This window comes from Nyctereutes procyonoides, unplaced genomic scaffold (genome assembly GCF_905146905.1).
Source record: "Nyctereutes procyonoides isolate TBG_1078 unplaced genomic scaffold, NYPRO_anot_genome, whole genome shotgun sequence".
Classification (NCBI taxonomy): Eukaryota; Metazoa; Chordata; class Mammalia; order Carnivora; family Canidae; genus Nyctereutes; species Nyctereutes procyonoides.
The window spans coordinates 46,311,075-46,334,205 of record NW_026575049.1 but is presented as its reverse complement, the minus strand read 5'-3'; the positions used below and the strand labels follow the sequence as shown (position 1 = coordinate 46,334,205).

The window sequence follows — 23,131 nt, the reverse complement described above, 5'->3', positions numbered from 1 at the left end:
GTACTTTCTCTTGTGATGCAATAGCACATAGTACCACCTAGAATATATTTTTGCAAAAAAAAATTGAGTCTTGAATATTATCAAGCTTCTAGAGCTATTGTCAGGAGGGATCAAAGAGTTTGTGAAAGGGTGTCTTGAGGGTGCCATTGGCCAAATTCTGTGGGAAATTCTGCAGATGAACAAATATCATTAAAGGGAGTGGGGAGAGAAGGAATTGGTATACTCAAAAGATATGTTGAGAGAAATTCAAAAGACATGTTGGCCAAATGCAATGTGTGGACTTTGTTTGGATCTTGATTCAAGCAAGCCAAAAGCAAAAATACCTTTCAGGGATAAGTGTGGAAATTTTAACACGGACTAGGTATTAGGTGATGCAGGGGCATTATTATTAATCTTACAAGGTGTAATAATGATTCCATGGTTAGCTGTTGGGTATACCTACTAAAGTGTTTACAAGTTAAATTAAACCATATCTGGGGTTTCCTTTAAAATATTCCAGTGACCATCATGCAGGGTAAGGGAAGAATGTTGTGGAAATCCAGAGATGAAACAGTGTTGATAAGTCTTGGAAGTAATAATGGATGGATACATGGGGTGGGGGTAAATATGCTATCTCCCCTACTTTGGGATATATCTTCCATTATAAAGAACTGGGGTTTTGTTCTGTTGAATTTTACATAGGCTGTATCCACACATATCCCAGCTCTTCTAGGCTGTTCAACAGAAGTATTCCCTCCCTGATCCACATGGAGACCACATGTTCAGTGTCTGCAGGGCAACAGGAGAGAAATGAGTCAAGGGTTAAGAAAACAGCAAAGCAAGCAGGTGAAAGAAGTGGCAGCTGGCACCCACCCCTGTGCTGGGGCTTCATGGAAAGCGGGGGGACCCTAGAGAATGGAAGATCACATGCCCAATCCAAAGAGGGCAGCTAACATTGCCATGTGGGAATAGGGGCCCCAGATGGTCAACTTTTCTGATTTTTTATTAGAAAGTTGAAATCTGGACGTTTCAGTAAAATCTCCCAATATGTAGGCCAATGATGAAAAATGTTTCAAACGCCTGGTCAGTCAGTGCTAGAAAGCCAAACAAAACCTCTCAGGAGGCTAGATTTGTTCCACAGGCTGCTGTTTTGTGATCTCTGACACCACACCATGTAATGCATTATACAGTGCTGTGACGCATTAATAATTGTTGACATTTTTACCAGTTGGGTCACACGCTGGGACAACTGAGGTTGCATACATCTGAAATCCCCAGATCCTTTACAGGCAAACAGCTGTCAAGCCAGGCATCCCCGGACTGCGCTCTGAACTGAACACAGGCACACAATTATCTCTATCAAATTGCATATTGTCAATTGTCAGAAACATTTGTCTCTGGATTGTCTCTACTTGTCCTCCAAATTCTATTGAATTTGCAGTCCCGAGCAGCTTTGCAGCGAGCACCACAAGCCTGTCTTCATGCAAAGTAAGTACAAAGCTAATGCTAGCCTGGGGTGTGTCATGCTTCTCTCCTGCTAGAGCTCTCCAACTGTTCACCTATAATTTCGCCCTCCCTTCCGATTTCATCCACCACGTATTTCTACATCTTCTGCATTAAAGCCATGCTACATCATACACAGGACTAATCCACCAATCTTGTGGCATTAATAATGCCACCTCCTCCCATCTGCATAGCACTGTATGGTTTTTAAAGCATTTTCCCATAATATCCCCACTTGATCTTTGTTACCTATCACAATCTTTAAAAATTCGATCAAAGTCACATTAAGATGTTGGACTACAAATCTGCCAGTAGTCTGTTTTTTTGACCCATTACTGATTTCCTAGAAGGGGATTTCTAGGGCAAATAGAGAAAGGGCAACTAATTTCACTTCCTTCCTTCCCACCTCACCATTTAACCAGAAAATAGGTCCCCAAACCACCACTGTTCCAGCAATACCCAAGAGGGACAGAAACAATATTTAAGACAAAGTTCTAACCTTGAGAGTTGACAGAAAGTAGAATGGGTTGCCTTATGAAAAAAAAGACATTTTGATACCAGAAATTTTCAAATGGGAGCTGGGGTTTTGTAGAAGGGATTTTTTTAATTTATTTATTTCTGAGAGACACACAGAGCAGCAGAGAAATGGGCAGAGAGAGAAGAAGCAGACTCCCTGTGGCAAGCCTGATGCATGACTTGATCCCAAGACCCCGGGATCACCACCTGAGCCAAAGGTAGATGCTCAACCACTGAGCCACCCAGGTACCCCCTAAAAGGGATTCATTCTGACTTGGATGGGAAGTTAGGCAGAATGATCTTACATTCATTTATTTCTGTCCATGTGGAGAAACTGCTGGGTGCTCAGCTCTCAGAAGTCTCTGAACAGGGACACCTGGGTGGCTCAGCGGTTGGGTGCCTGCCTTTGGCCCGAGGCATGATCCTGCGGTCCCGGGGTCGAGTCCCGCATAGGGTTCCCTGCATGGAGCCTGCTTCTCCCTCTGCCTGTGTCTCTGCCTCTCTCTCTGTCTTTCATGAATAAATAAATAAAATCTGAACAGTTCTTGCAGTGAGTACCCTCGAACAGTCAGAAATATACACTTGGCCAGTCTGATCCTTTTTATGCTTTGTATATTTCAAAATTAATTCCCTTTTAAACAACACTTTTCAGCAAGTGTTCCTATAAAAGTGCCAACCTTTTCACCATTGTCCAAAAAGGAAGAGAATTCATACGATGGCGTATTAATTACCTTATAAAAAGAAATCAGGTACTGATACAGGGTAGGACACGGTGAATCTTGAAAGCATTAAATGGACAAAGGACCACAGGTTCTTTTTTTTTTTTTAATTTTATTTATTTATTTACGATAGTCATACAGAGAGAGAGAGAGAGGCAGAGACACAGGCAGAGGGAGAAGCAGGCTCCATGCACTGGGAGCCCGTCGTGGGATTGGATACCGGGTCTCCAGGATCGCGCCCTAGGCCGAAGGCAGGCGCCAAACCGCTGCGCCACCCAGGGATCCCAGGACCACAGGTTCTATGATTACAGTACAACTTCCTTCAAAATTGAAATCAGTCTTCTCAGACTGCTGCTGCTGCTCTATCAAGCAGGTCTATGTAATATTCTGAATCCTTTATTGTTATTTCAACAGTGGTCATAGCATCTTTACCAGGAGTAGATTTTTTTTTAATTTTTATTTATTTATGATAGTCACACACACAGAGAGAGAGAGAGAGGCAGAGACATAGGCAGAGGGAGAAGCAGGCTCCATGCACCGGGAGCCCGACGTGGGATTCGATCCCGGGTCTCCAGGATCGCGCCCTGGGCCAAAGGCAGGCGCCAAACCACTGCGCCACCCAGGGATCCCCCAGGAGTAGATTTTTACCAGGACTTCCATATGAAAGTCCACAGGACGGAAATGTATAGAGATAGAAAGTAGATTCCTGATTGCTTAGGGCTAGAGTGGGGAGCTAGGGCAGTGATAGCTCCAGGAAATGGGGTTTCTTACTGAGGTGCTGAAAATGTTCTAAAATTGACCCTCGTAATGGTTACACACCTCGGTGAATATACTAAAATCCATTGAATTATATACTTTAAAATGGTATGCAAATCATTTCTTAAAACTTTAATGTAAGCAATTATTATTATTATTATTATTATTATTATTATTATTATTATTATATAGATACTTGTCTCCAGGCCTAGGCTAGATTTCCCACCATCTGCTGAGGATGAATGAGCCTGTGAGCAAAAGGCTCCCCCTGGGAGGGGCCTGGCCCTGGGTTAGGTGGGTTAGGTGAGGAGGGCAGACTTTCTGGCATTGCAGTGGGCGTGGGGCTCTCCATCCCATTCCAGGTAGTATTTCCATCCCAGGATTTAACTACCAACCTGTCCATAAAAGCAGCAGAAACCACTCTTCGGGGAGAACGCGTGTGGGACGACTGTCACCCGACTAAACTTGTCCCCTGCTCCGCCCACACCTCTGCGGATGTGGGGCACCCATCCCACCCCAAGGCAAAGCAGCCCCCGCGCTTCGGAGGAGTGTTTCCGTGCTGGCTGCAAAAACCAGACGTCCTGTCCCTCCGGGAGGGCTTCTGAAGCTGGCATCGGTGGACGCATCAAAGGACGTCCCCAGAAAACGTCTGCTCTCGGGCCCGCGGACCGCGCTAGTGCAGACGGACGGCGGGGAGAGGGGCACGCCCAGGGCACGGTTCCCAAACTCTGCCCGTCCGCCCCGGAGGCCTGTGCGCCCGGGGAGGCGGGGAGGCCCGCGGTCTCGGGGTGTCTGCAGCTGCTCCACCTCCGTCCCACGCGCCAGGAGGGGTCGCCCGGCTCGCACCCGCCACCCAGCGACGCCGCGCCTCGCCCCACGGGGCCCGGGCTGGGGCCAGGGGGCGGGGGACGGGGGACGGGGACCGCGACCTGGTCCGGGCGCAGGCGCCAGGAGCTGGGGGCACGCCCGCCAGGTTGGCGACCTCGGTGCCCGGGCGGACCCCCCCCCCCGCCCCAACCCCTACGGTGCGGCGCCCCGGGCTCTGGCTCTCCCCTCCACACAGCCGGTACCGTGGCGGGGACTGGGTGCCGTTAAAGGAAAGGCCGGGGAAGAGAAGCAGGAGGAAGCGGGTTCGCAGAGGGCCCGGCTCGCGCGGCGGGGTGGTGCGTGGGGGCAGCAGGTCGCTCGCACGGCGGGTAAGAAGCTCCAGGGCGAGCCGCTCCCTGCCGGCGGCGGAGCGACCGGCGCACGCAGGCAGCGACGCGAGCTGGGCCGGCTAAAGAGAGACTGACCGGCGCCTTTGGGCGAGGAGATAAAAGGGGGCGGCGGTGTCCAAAAGGGTCGTGCTCCAGGTGAGGCTCGAACTCACAACCTCGGCATCGCTCTGCATGTACTGCTGTATAAGTACCGCGCGCTAACCGATTGCGCCACTGGAGCTCCGCTGAGCCGGCCTCGCGATGGCTCTATCAGGGTTCACCCAGGCCCGGTGCGGGCTCCGGCGGAGCATGCGCACTCGCGGCTCGCGGCTCGCGGCTCCGCGGGCGTGGGCTCCGGCCGCGAGGCGGCGGCGGCGGGCGCCGCGGCCCCGGGTGGCGCGGGCGGGGGGTCCCGCGGGGGTCCCCCCCGGGGACGGAGGGCAGGTTGGCGGGGCCGCGACCGCCAGGCCACCGGGCCGTTGGGGGGCGCACGGGAGGAGGAGCCGCGGCCGCCGCGCCGGCTCCTCCCGGGAGTTTCCGTCCGCGAGCGGGCGCCGCGGGAGCCGGCGGGCGGGCGCAGGGCAGGGGCCGCTTCCCGGGGCCCGCGGGACCCGCCGCCGCGCCGCCCTGCAGGCCCGCGAGCCGTCGGCGGGGAGCCGGGCGGCCCCGGGCGGGGCGGGGGCGGGGGCGGGGCCTCGGCCTCCCAGCCCGGCCCGCCCCCGAGGTGCCGCGCGGTCCCTGGGCCGCCCGAGCGCAGGCACCAGCGCGTCCCCGAGGCCGCTCCGGGGACGGGACCGTAGCCCGCACCTGCGGCAGGTGCAGACTCAGCCCGCGGGCTTTGCTGGGCCACTACACGTTTGTTTTCGTTTTAAAACGAGTTCCCAGTATTTAAAAATCAAGAGGTTTGGATACCCCATTTCTTAAAAAAAAAAAAAAATAGACAATGTCACACTGTACCTAGAGCCTAATTATAACTTTCGTCTTCCTGGACCCCTTCCTCCATTAAAAAAAATTTTTTTAATGGTATTTTATTACGGCAAAATAAAAATACATATAATTCAGGCTGGATTTGTTGTTACAATATTATTTTTCCTTCTGATTTCAAAAGAATTTAAAATGTGAGCATTCTGACGGGCTCTAGACACTGTGCCTGCTGTCCCTCGTTGATAACTCCGCGGGACACCCGCGTCCCCCTGCGAGGTCAGCTGCAGCCACCTCGCTGCACAAAGCAGACACCACCCTCCCCGTGTCTTCCTCCAGGGCTGCCACCCTGGATTGTCTGCTGGGCCTCTGTTGGCATGTTGGTCACCCCGTTTGGTTGACCAGAGCCGGAAGAACAAACAACAGAACGCTGTGATAATAGGCTGGGGAACTGCTAGGAGCAAGTGATGGGAGACAGAATAAAGATCACGTATGTAGTCACTCTGACGGTGACTGCTCAGTCACAGCTTGTGGTAGGGTGACCGTGCCAAACAGCAGGATTGTATAGAGGCTTCAGATTCAAGCGGAATCAATCAGACTGACCGGGCAGGCAATGAAGAGGCAGTAACAGGCCCCTGCCTTGAACATGGTGTTGGTAGGAAGCTCAGGGCCCTGTGCCTGCTGGGTTATCCGCCCAGAGGAGGTAAGCGAGGTGCTCCAGATAGTTTTGAACAAGAGCAAGAGCTCAGAAAGGAGGATGGTCAACACAGCTGCAGGATCCCATGAGGCACCAGGTGGGCGGTGGGATGCAGGTTGTTTACAACACAGCAGGATTAGGGCTTCTTGGAGCATGCCTGGCCAAGTCCACGGTACATCCAGGACAGCAGAGAGTGAGACTTTGAAACAAATAAGTTGGAACAGGCTGTGAAGGTAATTGCATGGTTTCCCTGAGGTGGGAATGCTTTTTAAAAAATTTTAAATTTTATCTGTTTATTTTTAAATGTTTTTTTCTTTTAAGGTTTTTTTTTCTTTTCTTCTTTACTAGATTGCCAATTTGTTACAACAGGATACAACTCAGGAACAGCCAGGTGGAAGAGATAAATAGGGCAGGGTGTGGGGGAATAAGTAACCTTATTTTTTAATTTTTTTCTTTTTTTTTTTTTATTTATGATAGTCACAGAGAGAGAGAGAGAGAGAGAGGCAGAGACACAGGCAGAGGGAGAAGCAGGCTCCATGCACCGGGAGCCCGACGTGGGATTCGATCCCGGGTCTCCAGGATCGCGCCCTGGGCCAAAGGCAGGCGCCAAACCGCTGCGCCACCCAGGGATCCCTTTTTTTTTTTTTTTAATTTTTTTTAATTTTATTTATGATAGTCACAGAGAGAGAGAGAGAGAAGTAACCTTATTTTTAAATAATCTCTACACCAGGTGTGGGGCTTGAATTCACAACCCCAAGATCAAGACTTGCATGCTGCACCGTTGGAGCCAGCCAGGCGCCCCAGATTTTGAATTTTAAATTGAAAAGGGTTAATTTCCTGGGAAACAAAGTAAGTCATGGACCTATACATAGTGTCTTCTCAAATACAGTAGCATCTGCAGAGTCTGCTCTTCCGGCCTCCAAGTCCCTCAGGGAGAACACACCTGGTAAACCCTGAGCAGCAACGTTGGCCTCAGGTGATCCACCTTGCCTCTCACTTCTCCCATCCTGGATCTCCTCTTTTGTTGGTTCAGCAGGTATTAACTGATCCTGGTTGCATGGGAGGGGAAGACAGCACCCCCTATGGACTTTGGAAACTAAAATAGCTTAATCCCCAAGGAGAGTGGGGCTGGGAAGGAAGCATCTAGTAAAGGCAGTGCAGAACGTGGAGAGGGGGGCAGTGTCAGGACATCTGCTACCCGAGAGATTTTTCCAGCAAGAAGTCTCTAGAGACCTTCAAATCACTTAAACTCCACAGACTGACTCTGAAGAGCCATGAATTAAGAGTCTGACCCATGACCCTCCCTGGTTGTGTGACCTTAAGTAAATCTCTTACCCTCTCTGGACCTTAGCTTCCTTCATAATCTAGGGGATCTAGGGGCACCTGAGTGGCTCAGTGGTTGAGCGTCTGCCTTCGGCTCAGGTCATGATCCTGGCATTCCGGGATCGAGTCCGCATCGGACTCCCCACAGGGAGCCTGCTTCACCTTCTGCCTAGGTCTCTGCCTCTCTCTGTGTGCCTCTCATGAATAAATAAATAAATAAGATCTTTTTAAAAAAAAATCTAGGGGATCTAGACCAAATAAGAGCTTTCCCGCCTATCTCGATTGGAGAACTCTTTTTATCATGTATATACTTCCCAACACCTTGAGATTATTAATCATTTAATAATTTTTGTGATGTATATGTTATTTTTAAAATAAAATTCTAAAAAAGTAAAATATAAAACATTTGATATGTATGTATAACTTTTTTTTTTAGTTTTTATTTATTTACGAGAGACACAGAGAAGGCAGGCTCTCTGTAGGGAACTAATGTGGGACTCTATCCCAGGACCCCAGGATCATGACCTGAGCCAAAGGCAGATGCTCAACCACTGAGCCACCCAGGTGCTCCTGTGTAACTTTAAAACAATCTCAAGTAATGCCTACAGTATAAAGGCTAGTCTCAACCTATTTCCATGTGCCATGTAGTTGCAAAATTGATTTACCTTATTTATGTAAGGAAAAATCATGCTTTGTTAACAAATAACTTTCTAGAAGTTTTAATTTAAATTCCAGTTAGCTAATATACAGAGTAATACTAGTTTCAGGTGTACTACCACCAGTAGTTAAGGTTCTGTTTCTTGGTTTGCCTCTCTCTCTCTCCTCTCTTTTTTCCCTCTTTGCTTATTTGTTTTGTTTCTTAAGTTCCACATATGCATAAAATCATATGGTATTTGTCTTTCTCTGACTGATTTATTTAACTTAGCATAATACTCTCTGACTCCATCCATGCCGTTGCAAATAGCAAAAAGATTTCATTCTTTTTTTATGGCTGAGTGATACACTCATAAATATACACTACTCTTCTTTACCCATTCATCAGTCAATGGGCTGTTCCATAATTTGGCTACTGTAGATAATACTGCTATAAACAGGGATCCCTGGGTGGCGCAGTGGTTTAGCGCCTGCCTTTGGCCCAGGGTGCAATCCTGGAGACCCCGGATCGAATCCCACATCGGGCTCCCGGTGCATGGAGCCTGCTTCTCCCTCTGCCTGTGTCTCTGCCTCTCTCTCTCTCTCTCTCTCTCTGTGTGTGTGACTATCATAAATAAATAAAAATTAAAAAAAAATACTGCTATAAACATCAGGGTACATGTACCCCTTTGAATTAGTATTTTTATTTTCTTTGGGTAAATACCTAGGAGTGCAATTGCTGAATCATAGGGTAGTTCAATTTTTAACTTTTTGAGGAACCTCCATACTGTTCTCCAGAGTGACTACACTAGTTAGCATTCCCACCAACAGTGCTGTTTAGCAAATAACTTTTAAAAGAACATTTATATTTGATACTGGCACAAATGTATATTAAAGTGTATGAAATTTAATGAGTCATAGCATCAAAAACAGACAAAAACTGCTTTTCTAAATGAATGTTTGGAATTCATGCTTCTTGCACTTTAAGAAAATGCATTTATTTTTATTACTTTCATGTTTTTGTGTCCAAACAATGAGATAAAACAGACAGGTTCAGGCTACTATATACAAGCACCACTCTGCAAATATTATGAAGTGGGCCTGGCTCATGTTTATTCCTAATAATGAAAGACTGTATTGGATAGAATGGTCACTCTATTTTCTTTTTTGGCTTTGGTTTCTGACATAGAAGAGATATCAGGATGAGCCAGATAAACATTTTAATCAGCTGGATGCAATGTGCATGTCTAGCAAATGAAGATCATCTTGAGTCATATTGTAGAGTTTTCATGTTATGGTCTTCATTTGCTTTATTTCAGCAAACTTTTCACATTTTTTATTTTTAGCCAGCATTCCAATATAAGCGTATACTAAGCAGTATAGGACTAAAAAAAAAAAGTTGCCATGGAGTAGTCAAAACTCACATAGAAAAAAAAAAAGAAAAAAAACTCACATAGGATCCATGGGAGTGGCTGAGTCATATGCACACATCTGCAGGTGCTGGGAGGTTCCCACAGTGATCCCATTTTTGTGGGGCAAGAGATTGTCTGAAGAATTACTTATTTAAAAAAAAAAAGATTTTATTTATTCATTTGTAAGAGAGAGAGAGTGCACGCAGGCATGTGCTGGAGGGAGAGGTGGAGGGAGAGGGAGAAGCAGACTCCCTGCTGAGCAGGGAGCCCACCCAACCCAGGGCTGGATCCCAGGACCCTGGGGTCACAGTCCAAGCCAAAGGCAGACACTTAACTGACTGAGCTACCCAGGCGCCCCCAAGGAATTACTTTAATTACTTTTTTTCAAATTAGAAATTTAGAAGATGCGCTGCCACCGGTAACAGTGCAGACCACCTTGAATGCCTTCCAGAACCCCTGAGATCAGGGAGCTTCTGAGATCCCCTCTTATGCTAATTAGCCCACAGTCCTCTCCAGCACCACGTGGGGAAATGGCCCTTTATTTTCCCTTAGGGGAGAAAGAAGTGTGGGTCCCATGGCCCAACCTCTAGGACAGTGTGATGCAGACTGAAGCGAATACACACAGGAGGGAGCCAGATAATTTGGGGAACCACAGATCCCTTCACTCTGGATTGAAGCTTTAGTGAAGACCTGATAAGAGCCCGTAGATGAGAAGAAACTTAAAAGACTGCTAACCCCCAACACTGGTAAGCGTGTGGCACATGGACACTGTTGTTTTTGTTTTTGAGACAGTTCAACAGAATCTCTCCAATGCATACATCTTTGACACAGCAGTTCTACCTCTAGGAATCTGTCCTCTAGAGACACTGATACATGGGAACAAATATACCATATTTCACTAATTCTAAGATGCCCTATACTGAGAAATATTATTTTATGTACCATTAATAAGAAATGCTGCCATTTCAACTATGATGCCGTGTTTTCATATTATGTAGACGTTTTATTATAAACTTAAAAATGAACTTATTTAAACTCAGACATTTTAAAAAATCACGTATTACTCTTGAGAAGTACTGCTCTCTGCCCAGCTTTTCTGCCTCTTGGTTCCTCCCACTGACCTGTGGGCCAACGCATCAGGGAGGAAAGCCACTCAGGGTGTCACACTCATCTCAGTGCACTTCTCCCTGAATTGTGGCTCCTCGACACAGGACTGCCTCCATAGCTCTTCATTGCCTTCAAGCAGATATGTGTGTGTGTGTGTGTGTGTGTGTGTGTATTGTACTTCTAGCCACTATCAGTGGGAGTAGCTTGATAGAAAACTGTACGGCAAGAGTTAACGCCCCTTAATTCATCCTCCAAACAGAGACATTGCTGAGAGTGAGAGGGGGCACTGTCAGTGACACTGATCAAGGACCATAACTCGTGACTGTCATGAACAGCCAAAACACATGGCAACCCTAATCCTAGCCTCCTTTGCACTGCTATAAATACATAAACCATAAATAAAGAATAGACCCTTGGCTTCCTTCCTATGACATATCTAAAGAAAGCACCAAACCCTGGCTGGACCTGCACACCATCTGATGACCTGAAAGTATAGATTTCTGGGAATTGAAACAGACAACACCTGGGCAAACGCTTTTCTCAAGATGTCCGGACCAGGCAACAGGCCCATTGCCTCTCCTCTTTTGTGGAAAGAAAATGCCTTTATCTACATTTCCCAATCTCTTGGGGGGAAAAAAAAGGAGGAAATCTTTGATTATGACCTTTTCCGAAACCATGGCATTATGATGCTGTATTTCTGAAGGGTTACAAGATTCAGAATTCACAAAAGTCTTTTATCTGAACTATTAACTAGCTCTGGATTCTTCTCCAAGTTGATGGTTTCTGAATTTGCAACTTTACAGACTATTACTGATAACAAACATGGTTCTAAACAGTTCTTTTGAGGTAACAATAGTTTTTCTTTCAGCTATCTTAGAAGTTTTGCTATTCTTGCAAAAAAAAAAATTCATGAACTGTTCTTCCTGTTTATGTGTGTACTGTATCTTCCCAGATGTGCTCTGTTATTTCATCCCAGGCGCTCCTATAGTATTTCACTATTTTGCCTCCTAGACACCTTAAGAGACTTCCAGAAGGTATACATGACTTTGGGTCAATAAATATTTTAAAACCAACATACAGTTTGGAATCGTCGCGTTGCTTTTGGTTCTATACTTGTCTATCAATCTTTTTGCCAGAAGGAGGTGCCCAATACAATGATGTTGAAGATCCAGACTTGCAATGAGAAGTGCCTGAGAGCTTCCTTCTAACGCTCACTGTTGTTCCAAGGTGGCTTAAGTGGTTTTCAACTGCTAGGCACTTTCCCTTCGATGTTAGACATGACAACCAGGAAAGGCTCTTCTTGGTTATGTGAGAGGGGAAAAAAACACTAAATAGAAAGGACCTATTGATTAGTGATGCTTTCAAGAAAAATCAGAAGGGCAACATAGTAACTGGAAAACCTCACTAAAATGAAGTTGGAAGATTCCAGCAGGGGGACCTCTCACACCCACTACTCATAGTCAACTGCAGACCCAATAGGAAGAGATGGACTTGACCTTGCATACTACTCTACTACTATAGCCAGAGGACTTTTAGTTTATAACAGCTTCTCCAACTTACTCCTTTCCTCTCTTTTTTTAAAAAAAAAAAAAGATTTTATTTATTTATTCATGAAAGAAACAGAGAAAGAGGCAGAGATATAGGCAGAGGGAGAAGCAGGCTCCTTGCAGGAAGGCTGGGGCAGGACTTCATCCCAGGATCCCAGGATCATGACCTGACCCAAAGGTAGATGCTCAACCACTGAGCCACACAGGTGCCTCTACACCTTTCCTCCTTAAAAGAGTGCACCCCTCCATTGTTCCTCAGACCTGCCTATGGTTTTGTTCGGCTTGCTTGCCCTAGATTGCTGTTCTCTTTTATTCCCAAGTAAATCCATCTTTTGCTGGTAAAATAAACTGGCAGTTTTTATTTGTAAGGTTAACAACACATGGTTTAGCCATTCTCCTGTTAATAGACATCTTGGGTTATTTCTTGCCTGGACCTATCATAAATAAAGCTGCTAAGAGCATTCTTGTGCACAGTATTTTGTTTTCATTTCTTTTGGGTAAATACAGGAGTGAAATTGCTGGATCAGAAGGTATTTTTGTGTATAGTTTTCATAAACGCATTTTTTATTGTAAAACTTGTAAACGTAAAATTCACCATTTTAACCATTTTTAAGTGTACAATTCAGTGGTATTAAGTACATTTACCTTGTTATGCAATCATCACCACTGTCCATCTCCAAAAGTTTTTCATTACCCCAAACTGAAAATCTGTTCCCCTTTTAAAAAGTACTTCTTCATTTCCCTCGACCTCGGCGCCTAGTAACTACTATTCTACCTCCTATCTCTATAAATTTGACTATTCTAGTTACCTCATAAATGGAATAATACAATATTTGTCCTTTTCTGTCTGGGTTCAGTTAGCATACTGTTTTCAAGGTTTATATTACAGCATGTGTCAAAATTTCATCCCTTATATTAGTATAATATTCATATATGAATATTATATTAGTATAATATAGAATATTAGTATGATATTCATATATATGCCACATTAAGTTTATTCATTCATCAGTCAATGGACACTTAGGTTGTTTCCACCTTTTGACTGTTGCAAATAACGCTACTATGGACAGAGGTATACAGATATCTGTTTGAGTTCCTGCTTTCACTTTTGGATCTATACTCAGAAGTGGAATTGCTGGATTATATGAGAATTTTGTTGAACTTCTTTATATGATAATTCTGTTGAACCATACTGTTTTTCTCAGCAGTTGCACCATTTACATTGCCACTTGTAATGCACAAGAGTTGCAATTTCTCCACATCTTCACCAATGCATATTTTCTGTTTGGGGTTTTTTTAGTAACAGTTATTCCAATGGAGGTGAGGTAGTACCTCATGTGGTTTTGATTTGCTTTTCCCAACTTAGTGGTGGTGAGCATTTTGTCATGTCCTGATTGGCCATTTGTATATCCTTGGAGAAATGTCTTCAAATCTTCTGCCCTTTGCTTTTTTTTTTTTAATATTTTATTTATTTATTCATGAGAGACACAGAGAGAGAGAGAGGCAGAGACACAGGCAGAGGGAGAAGCAGGCTCCTTGCAGGGAGCCCGACATGGCACTCGATCCCAGGTTTCCAAGATCTCGCCCTGGGCTGAAGGCGGCGCTAAACTGCTGAGCCACCCGGGCTGCCCCTTTCTTGATTAGATTTTTAAGGTTTTGTTATTGAGTTTTAGGATTTCTTTATATATTCCAGATATTAACCCCTTACTAGATACAGGATTTGCAATAATCTCTTCCATTTTTGTTTTCACTTTTTGATAGTGACCTTTGGTGTGCAAAAGTTTTTAACTTTGATGTTCTGTATTTTTTTTAAAGATTTTATTTATTTATTTATTCATTCACGAGAGACACAAAGAGAGAGGCAGAGACATAAGCAGAGGGAGAAGCCAGATCCCTGCGGGGAGCCTGATACGGGACTTGATCCCAGACCCCGGGTTCACGACCTGAGCCAAAGGCAGATGCTCAACTACTGAGCCACCCAGATGCCCTGATGAAGTTCTGTATTTTATAAGAAACTGCCAGACCCTTATTTCCAAAGTAGTCGTGCCATTTTATACTCCCACCAGCGATGCTGAGCATTCCAATTGCTCTACATCTTTGTCAACACTTAGTATTTTCTAATTCATTCATTCTTTAATCTAATTCATTCTACTGGGTTTGTAATAATATCTCATTGTAGATTTAATTTGTATATCCCTGATGACTAATGCTGTTGAGCATTTTTGATGTACCTACTGGCTATTTGTATATCTTTGTTCAAATCTTTCACCCATTATTTTGTTGGCTTTTTTTTGGGGGTGGGGTGGGGTCTTTCTGACTAAGTTGTAGGAGTGACTGATATTTCTCAGTTTCTCCATCTGCAGAAAGCAGGCATGAATTCCACCAGGACACAGGAAATGCCTAGGTTAGCCACCATCCACAGTGCCCTGGATTCATAAGAGCCCCACTCTCATTCAAGGCATGTAAGATCCATGCCAGGAAAAATTAAAGGAATGCCACAGGATGCTGGCGGGTGGAGGGGTGAGGTGGTGGGGAGTGTCTACCAATGATTTAAAGGGGGTAGTGTTCAGTGGCCCCTGGCAAAGAGAAGCTGTAGAATATCTCAATGGGAGAGAGGAGAGAGGAAAGTATAGAAGAGAGCCCACTGGCCCTGGAGCCAGAGAAAATGGAAATGTAGCAGATATATGAGCTAAACTGAAAGCAGAGCTAACCTATGAATGTCTCCCCAAGGACCTTCCACCTGCGAGGTGACAGGAGACATAAACTTCCTGTTCTATTTACAGAGAGCCCCAGAAAGCAAACAGTAACCACAGTGTAGATGAAGGGATTTCTCCTTGGCTGCCCTACTCTGCCGTGTTCTGTCCAGTAGGTCTCAGCTGCTCCATCCCAGGGCCAACAGCCAATTGTGATAACATCAGAGAGGCAATATATTGGAGGGCCAAACACTTTATTTGATGCCTTGATCTTAGGATCTAACCCTCCCTTGGTTGCAAATCATAACTATAAATAATTTTTTTAAGAGAGAGAAGTAAGGGAGGGGCAGAAGAAGAGGGAGAGAGAGAATCTTAAGCAGGATCCACACAGTGCAAAGCCTGATACAGGGCTTGATCTCACAACCCTAAGATAATGACCTGAGTCAAAACCAAGAGTTGGACACTTAACCAACTGAGCCACCCAGGAGCCCCAACAAATCTTTTAATATGTAAAATTAAGCATATAAAAATATACCAGTCAAGAGACAGAAACCATGCCAGTCTTGACAAAGACTCTACTACAGAGAACTGTTAGCTAGGTTTAAAGTTAACTAGGTAACTGAAAAGAAAAAAAAAAGAGTTCTGCAGTATCACAGACACCATAGCAGCTGGAAGCAGCAGCTACCACCCATGGGGCTGAGGGCACCAAAGATGAAACAATTACTGGAAAGCCTGGGTGGCTCAGTGGTTGAGTGGTCTGTCTTTGGCTCAGGTCATGATCCTGGGGTCCCGGGATCAAGTCCGCATCAGGGTCCTTGCAGGGAGCCTGCTTCTCCCTCTGCCTATATCTCTGCCTCTTTCTCTATGTCTCTCATGAATAAATAAATAAAATCGTTTAAAAAAAAAAAAGGAACAATTACTAAAACTTGGAAGGTGGGGGAGGACTTGTGCAGCCTTGAAACTCTGACCTCCAAAGGGGGCACACCAGCTTCTACTGTTGGTATCTCTCTCTGATGGGGGTCTCTTCAAAGCTGATACTTCAAGAACTGCCAGTTGTAGAGGACAGGACAAGGAAGCTGAGGGAAGGACCCAGGGTGTGGAGCTCAGGAGCCACCGGCAAGCAGAGCACAGACAGAAAGCAATCAGTGAGGAGCCAGCCCCCGCTTTGCCCATCCCCATCCTTGCAGACTCCCCTCCTTACCTCCAACTGGCAGGGCCTAACAGAACCAGCTGGGAAGCAACAATGGAGTTTGCAGCATCCCAGCCCGTGCATCATAATGCAGAATGTAAACAATGGGTTTGGAGCTGAGAGACAGTAATTTAATAACTGGCACAAAGGGCTTAATATTGCACAGAACGCAGTAACCCTGCAGGCAAACAGAAACATTTTGAAAACAACCCACCCATCCTCTGTTCACCCAGAAAGACAAGGGTTATCTTAAGAGCAAAACAGACCAAAGGTCCAAGCATCTGCCATATTGATTTCCTTCTGTTACTCCCTGTGGTGGTTCTAGCTCAGTGGTTCCCAAGCTTTCATGTCTAAGAATTACTGCATATTGTACTTTATGAGTGACATAAAGAATGTTCTAATCTGATTTTAACCATATGCAACTTTTGCAACCTTACTAGCTTTATTTTTTAATTTTTTTTCAAGATTTTATTTATTTATTCATGAGAGACAGACAGAGAGAGAGGCAGAGACACAGGCAGAAGGAGAAGCAGGCTCCATGCAGGGAGCCCAACATGGGACTCGACCCCGGGTCTCCAGCCCTGGGCTGAAGACGGCACTAAACCGCTGAGCCACCTGGGCTGCCCTTCTTACTAGCTTTAGAACCAAATGCTCCCCAACATCACAATACCCCAGCCCCACTGGAGTGGATCAGAGGCAGAACTCTTTAAGAAGAAACAGTATAGGGATCCCTGGGTGGCGCAGCGGTTTGGTGCTTGCCTTTGGCCCAGGGCGCGATCCTGGAGACCCGGGATCGAATCCCACATCGGGCTCCCGGTGCATGGAGCCTGCTTCTCCCTCTGCCTGTGTCTCTGCCTCTCTCTCTCTCTCTCTGTGACTATCATAAATAAATAAAAAATTAAAAAAAAAAAAAAAGAAGAAACAGTATAGGGGTGCCTGGGTGGCTCAGTGGTGAGCATCTGCTTTTGGCTCAAGGTGTGATCCCGGGGTCCTGGGATAGAGTCCTGCATCGGGGCTCCCCATAGGGAGCCTGCTTCTCCCTCTGCCTATGTCTCTGCCTCTTTCTCTGTGTCTCTCATGAATAAATAAATAAAATCCTTTTAAAAAGTATTTGTAAATAAAAATATGAAACCATTGAAATTTAAAACTCAGTAGAGGGGCTGAACCATAGAATACTTTAACTGAATAGAAAAACAGTAAACTGAAAGACTAGGCAAAAGAATATTCCCACAATGCAGGACAAAGGGAAATGAGGAAAAGAAAGAAAAGTTCAACGACATGCAGATAAGATCTAAAAATTCTAGCATTCATCAAAAATTTTTTTGAACAAGTTGATAATAGAACAGATGAGAAACAATTTTATAAAAGCCAAGAATTTCCCAGATCTGAAGAAAGACACACAGACACACACAAACACACAAAGAATAATTCCCCAAAAATGTTTGGACTATAAAAAGCAATCGCAAGTTAATAGGTTATGAAAACATATTAACATATTAACATCTAAGTATTGCCTGTATAAAATTTTTAAATTATAATCTAAACAAAATCAACATGGAAGTTGCCAGTAGGGAATTCCAGAAGGAAGTTAAAACTTGCCCAGATTTCTTTGTTCTTGCCTTAGGTTCTGGGGGGCGGGGGATATAGATGCTATTTAACAATACATATTATTAGAAATCTACAAATTTAGATAAATGCGTGTATTTAAAGAATAACCCCCAGATATATAGGAATAGGGTGTCAAAGGAAAAATCGATGAAAGAAAATGTAATCAAAAGCCGGGTGTCGGGGATCCCTGGGTGGCGCAGCAGTTTGGCGCCTGCCTTTGGCCCAGGGCACGATCCTGGAAACCTGGGATCGAATCCCATATCGGGCTCCCGGTGCATGGAGCCTGCTTCTCCCTCTGCCTATGTCTCTCTCTCTCTCTGTGACTATCATAAATTAAAAAAAAAAAAATTAAAAAAAAAAAAAGCCGGGTGTCATGGACATGACTACCTCCCAAGAATTATTTCCTACCTCCGATCTGAATTTTGTGTAAGGATCCCACCCCTTCCCCTGGCCACAGACTTGGAGGGAAGCCAACTCCACCAGCAGCTTCAAGTACAAATCTTAATTTGACTAAATCAGAGTAGCCCACTCCCTTTGCCCCAATAACTAGTTCAAGTATGGTCATGTGAGCCTCAGATTGCCAGTAAGCATACATGGTTCTCGCCTGGGGGCAATTTTGACCCCCAGAGACATTGGGCAATGTCTAGAGACATTTTTGGTTGTCCCGACTGGAGAAGAACTCTGGCATCTAGGGGAGAGAAACCATGGGTGTGCTAAACATCCTACAATGCAAAAGAACAGCCCCCTACAAAAATTATTCAGCCCAAAATGTCAACGGTGCCAAGGTCAGGAAGTCCCGGCCGAAAGGAAAACCTATGGACACTTTACAACCCTTGACCTCTCAAAGAAGCAGCCTTGAGATAAAGCTGATGCTGCAAATAGCAGATCTGAGAGATGGAAAGAAGCAAGGTCCATGATGACACTGCTGGTCACAGGCTCATTCTCCCACTGGGAATCCAGTTACACAAGTGTTTAACTTTCCATTGGTTATGCTGCTGTTTAACTGGGGTTTCTGTTACCCACAGCATCCTGATAAACTAGGAAAGAAAGAAGAGAAAAAACAAGGAGGAGGCATGTGTGTAGACAGAATAACACCCCATCCTCTCATCCATTCCCCCTACCAAAGACCGCCACATCCTAATCCCCAGAACCTGTGACTATGTTGCCTTACTTGATGAAAGGGCCTTGTGCAGGTGTGATTATACTAAGTCATTAGAGATGAAGGGACTATCCTGAGTTATCTGAGTGGGTCCAATGGAATCACAAAGGTTCTTAAAGGGAAAGAGGAAGGCAGGAGAGTCACAAGGAAAGTGGTGTGACAAAGGGAGCAGAGGGTGGAGTGATGCCCTTTAGCAATAGAGGAAGGGCATTGCACAATGGAGGAAGGGTTCTAGAAGCTGTGAAAGGCAAGGAAAACGGGTTCTCTCCTCAAATCCCCAGGAAAAAACCCACAGCTCTGACAATACTCTGATTTTAGCTCACAATACCCATTCAGACTTCTGACGTACAGAACTGTAAGATAATAAATGTGTGTCATTGTAAGCTCCTCTAGGTTTGTAGTAATTTGTTTTAGCAACAATAAGAAACTAACACAGCATGGCAATTAGAAAACAGAAAATAAAATGTCAAGAGTATGTAAAAAAAATAGCAATAATTACACAAACATAAAAGAGTTGATCACCTTTTAAATAACAGAGGCTCTCAGACTAGAGATTTTTAAACTCCAGCTACATGCCATGGGTGCAGAAACACACTCACCTTTGAGGAGTGACAAAGTCATACTGCAAGGCGTATGGATTCGAGAAGGGAAGAAGTTATTGTGGCATCTTTTTTTTTTTTTTTTTAGACTTTATTTTTAAGTAATCTCTATACCCAACTCAGAGCTCAAACTCACAACCCTGAGATCAAGAGTCACACGCTCCACTGACTGAGCCAGCCAGGAGCCTTGTGGCATCTTTTTGATCAACTTCCAATACCTGGAAACTACACAAGCACACAAAGGTATAGCAATATTAATATCAGACAAAGTTGAAGTCAAGGTGAAAAGAAACTAAGAGGAAATCGTTCATATTGATCAAGAAACACTACAACAAGAAGGAAAATAGTCATGAGGATTTTTACATCTAACAACACAGATTCAAAATATGTAAAGTAAAATCTGCTCAAAGAATAGGGAGAAATTGATTGGGGCTCAGGTCATGATCTTAGGGTCATGAGATTGAGCCTGTGTTCGGCTTTGTGCCGGGCATGGAGCCTGCTTAAGATTCTCTCTCTCTCTCTTTCCCTCTACCACTGCCACCCCACTCACTCTCTCTCATAAAAAAATAATAAGAATCCCTCACAAGAGTGGCTGGCAGGCTGGCTGCAGGGTATGCTTACTCTGTCTTGGTTAATGAGTATTATGAGGAAGGGGTAGTAATTGGCCTGCTCAGCTCTCACTGGAGGTTATTTAAATAAACCTAAAGACTTAAATAAAAAAAAATAATAATAATAAGAAAATAAAAATAAGGATAATGATTATTTGGGTGACACAGCAGGTTAACCTAACAGAAACATTTAGAACTGCATTCTAGGAGAAGAATACACATTCACAAAGTTGACCGTAGGCTAAGCTGCAAAGGAAATATTAACACATCCATCCACCCCAAAATAATACCCAGGCCATCTTCATTCACCACAGTGCGATAAAATTAGAAACGAAAAACAAAATAGTAGGGCAGCTGGGTGGCTCAGTCAAGCATCTTGACTTCAGCTCAGGTCAGGATCCCAGGGTCCTGGGATGGAGCCCAGATCAGGCTCCCGGCTCAGTGGGAAGCCTGCATCTCCCTCCTTGCTCTCCTTGTTTGTTCTCTCTCTCTTTCTCTTTCATGTTCTCTCTCTAATGATAAATAAAATCTTTTTTTAAAAAAAGCCAAAATGATAGCCAAATAACAACAAAAAACCAACAGCAAAAATAAACCAACCATACGCCTAGAAGTTTCAAAACAGACTTGTAAATAACTCAAGGGATAGGAGGCCCAGAGCACAGATTTCCAAGTAACCCATACAGCTCATAATCTAGCCCTTGCATTCATATAAAGCTCTCTGTTTTTAAATATTTGCTGCATTACATAAAAGTCAGAGAGGCAAAGACAGACCCAGAAGCTCAGGGAAAGGAATTGGCCGGAGCAACTGGTTCTGTCCATCTGAAAGGTTGTAGGGGTTTGACAGTTATCACCAGCCAGGTTCACCAAAGCCTAGAAGCATCTACTGAACTCAGTGATTTGGAAGGGGAGTTATTGCCATCCAGGGGAGACCAGAGCAAGGCACCAGCAGGTAGGACACGTTCTAACAAGCTCTGATCCTACAGCAGATCCTGTTTGCTTCTGATTCCACAGTGCAAATGAGCTCCTGTGAGAGGGGAGAGGTGGCTACTGCAAGGGGGTAAGGTCTAGAAACTAGAAAGAGTCCACAGATCGACAGGTAGGAGGATTCCAGCCAGCTGTGACTAGACCATGCTGTAACATTTTCCTGAACACTGGAGTCGAATAAATGGTGCCAGACACTCAAATTGAATAGGAAGACTGCCAATTGAACAGATGTGATATTTTATCTATACAGTACAAGCCAGAGAGCATATTTGACAGTGACCATACAGCAGATTATTTAGCCTGGGTTTAGGGTTCATCTGGATCATTCAGACCCCAACTTGTGGCCTCAATTACTCACCTTATTTGACTTCATAAATTAAAATGCAGGGTAACTATCCCTTCCTTTTTTTTTTTTTTTTTATGATAGTCACAGAGATAGAGAGAGAGAGGCAGAGACATAGGCAGAGGGAGAAGCAGGCTCCATGCACCGGGAGCCCGACGTGGGATTCGATCCCGGGTCTCCAGGATCACGCCCTGGGCCAAAGGCAGGCGCCAAACCGCTGCGCCACCCAGGGATCCCTATCCCTTCCTTTGTACTATGTAACAGAACATCTGTTCAGCTAAGAATTTTTCTCTTTAGGTGGGAATTTGTTCATGCCTTTATCCACCCACTATCCAAGCATCCAGTTAACAAACATCCAAAACAAACCTCACCTATCATGCATGGGTCCTTGTTGCTTCAGGAGTCACTGTTTACGTCTCCTCTGGCTTACTTACAGGGGACAGACCAAGAATACCGTTTGAGTTGTTTTGGTGCCGAACAATATGCAATATTTTTGAGAAAGAAATGCTCAGGAAAAAAAAAAAAAGCTCTAAATAAATAACTGAAAAGAAGATGGAAAGGCGGACAAAGAGGGAAAGGCGTGGGCGTGGAGAGGCGACTGCAGGGTCCTCCCAGCCCAGGTGGGTGGCGGTCCTCTCCTCTCCGGCCGGGCGCGGGTTCGCGCAGGAGGCGTCGGAGGGGCGGGGCGGGGCGCGGGCAGGGGGGCCGCAGGGCTGCAGCGCGAGGCGTCGCCTGGATTCCGGCGTCCGAGCCCGGCCGCCTTCCTTCTCCCCACCCCACCCGCCTGCAACACACGCGCACCTTTCCCCTAAGAATCCTGAGCCCGGGAGCCTGCGAGGAAAGCAGGCGTCCGGCCGTCTTCGCCGCCTCCGCACCCTCCCGCTCCTCCGGGCCTCCGACCTCACAGCGCGCCCCCGAGGGCAGGGGCTGGGTCACGGGGCTGCGATCGCGGGCGCAGGCTTGTCCGCCCGCCCCACCCCGCACCCCGAGGTTCTGCACCCGTGAGACCCGCGCCGAGTTGCCCTGCGACGTGGGCGCGTCCTAGGACCCGCCCGAGCTCGGACAGCGCGGGCGCCGCGTGGGTGCTGGGCGCCACCGGGAAGCGGCGAGGGTGGCGGGTCCCGCGGCGCGCCCCGTCCCGTCCCGTCCCGTCCCGTCCCGGGCCTTCCCGGCAGCGGCTCTCCCCAGACCCGGGGCCTCTGGCCCGACCGGCGTCCTGGCGGGCGCACGGGGCTGCCACCGTCGGGGCCGTGGGGGCCGTGGGGGCCGCTGTGCAACCCCCGCTGGCTGCGCAGACGTCCCGGGCTCTCGGGCGGGGACGCCGAGGCTTCCATCCCGGCCGCCGGGGCTCCAACCCGCCTTCCTCCCGTCACAGTCTTGACTTCGGGGCCCCCGCGGGGTCCGGGCGCCAAGCCTGCGGACAGGGGCCCGCGCACGACCGCGACCCAGGGAGCCCCGCCCGGCGGGAAGCAGGGAGCGAAGCTTCCTTCGCGCGGAGGCCGCCAGGCTGGGCAGGGGCCCCGGGGGGGCGCGGGGGCGCGGGGTGGGCGGGCCGGGGCCGAAGTCCGGGAAGGGCCCCCGCGAGGTCACGGGGGCGGCCGGGGAGCGGGAGTCGCCCCGCCCTTTGGCCCCCGGG

The 23,131-nt window shown here is 46.4% G+C and overlaps 1 protein-coding gene and 1 non-coding gene across 2 annotated transcripts; both read right to left on the bottom strand.

Moving 5' to 3' along the window:
- Positions 1–4,817: 4,817 nt before the first annotated feature.
- TRNAI-UAU (transfer RNA isoleucine (anticodon UAU)) lies at positions 4,818–4,910 on the bottom strand. Its single transcript is given in 2 exon segments — positions 4,818–4,853; positions 4,873–4,910. It is a non-coding gene; the product is annotated as a tRNA-Ile (tRNA).
- Positions 4,911–4,946: 36 nt separating this feature from the next.
- LOC129512177 (collagen alpha-1(I) chain-like) lies at positions 4,947–22,829 on the bottom strand. Its single transcript, XM_055329442.1, has 3 exons — positions 22,686–22,829; positions 22,371–22,536; positions 4,947–5,476 (listed from the first exon to the last, which is right to left on the bottom strand). The coding sequence occupies exons 1-3, from the start codon at positions 22,827–22,829 to the stop codon at positions 4,947–4,949; spliced, it is 840 nt and encodes a 279-aa protein (XP_055185417.1).
- Between the last annotated feature and the right edge of the window lie 302 nt (positions 22,830–23,131).

What these genes read in the sequence shown, in the direction of transcription:
- LOC129512177 (XM_055329442.1), bottom strand. Translation starts at nt 22,829, where the DNA reads ATGGAAGCCTCGGCGTCCCCGCCCGAGAGCCCGGGACGTCTGCGCAGC. An exon ending in GGTCGGGCCAGAGGCCCCGG is followed by an intron (nt 22,537 to 22,685) that starts GTCTGGGGAGAG and finishes GGCGGGTCCTAG; the next exon opens with GACGCGCCCACGTCGCAGGG. An exon ending in AGGCCCGGAGGAGCGGGAGG is followed by an intron (nt 5,477 to 22,370) that starts GTGCGGAGGCGG and finishes CACCTGCCGCAG; the next exon opens with GTGCGGGCTACGGTCCCGTC.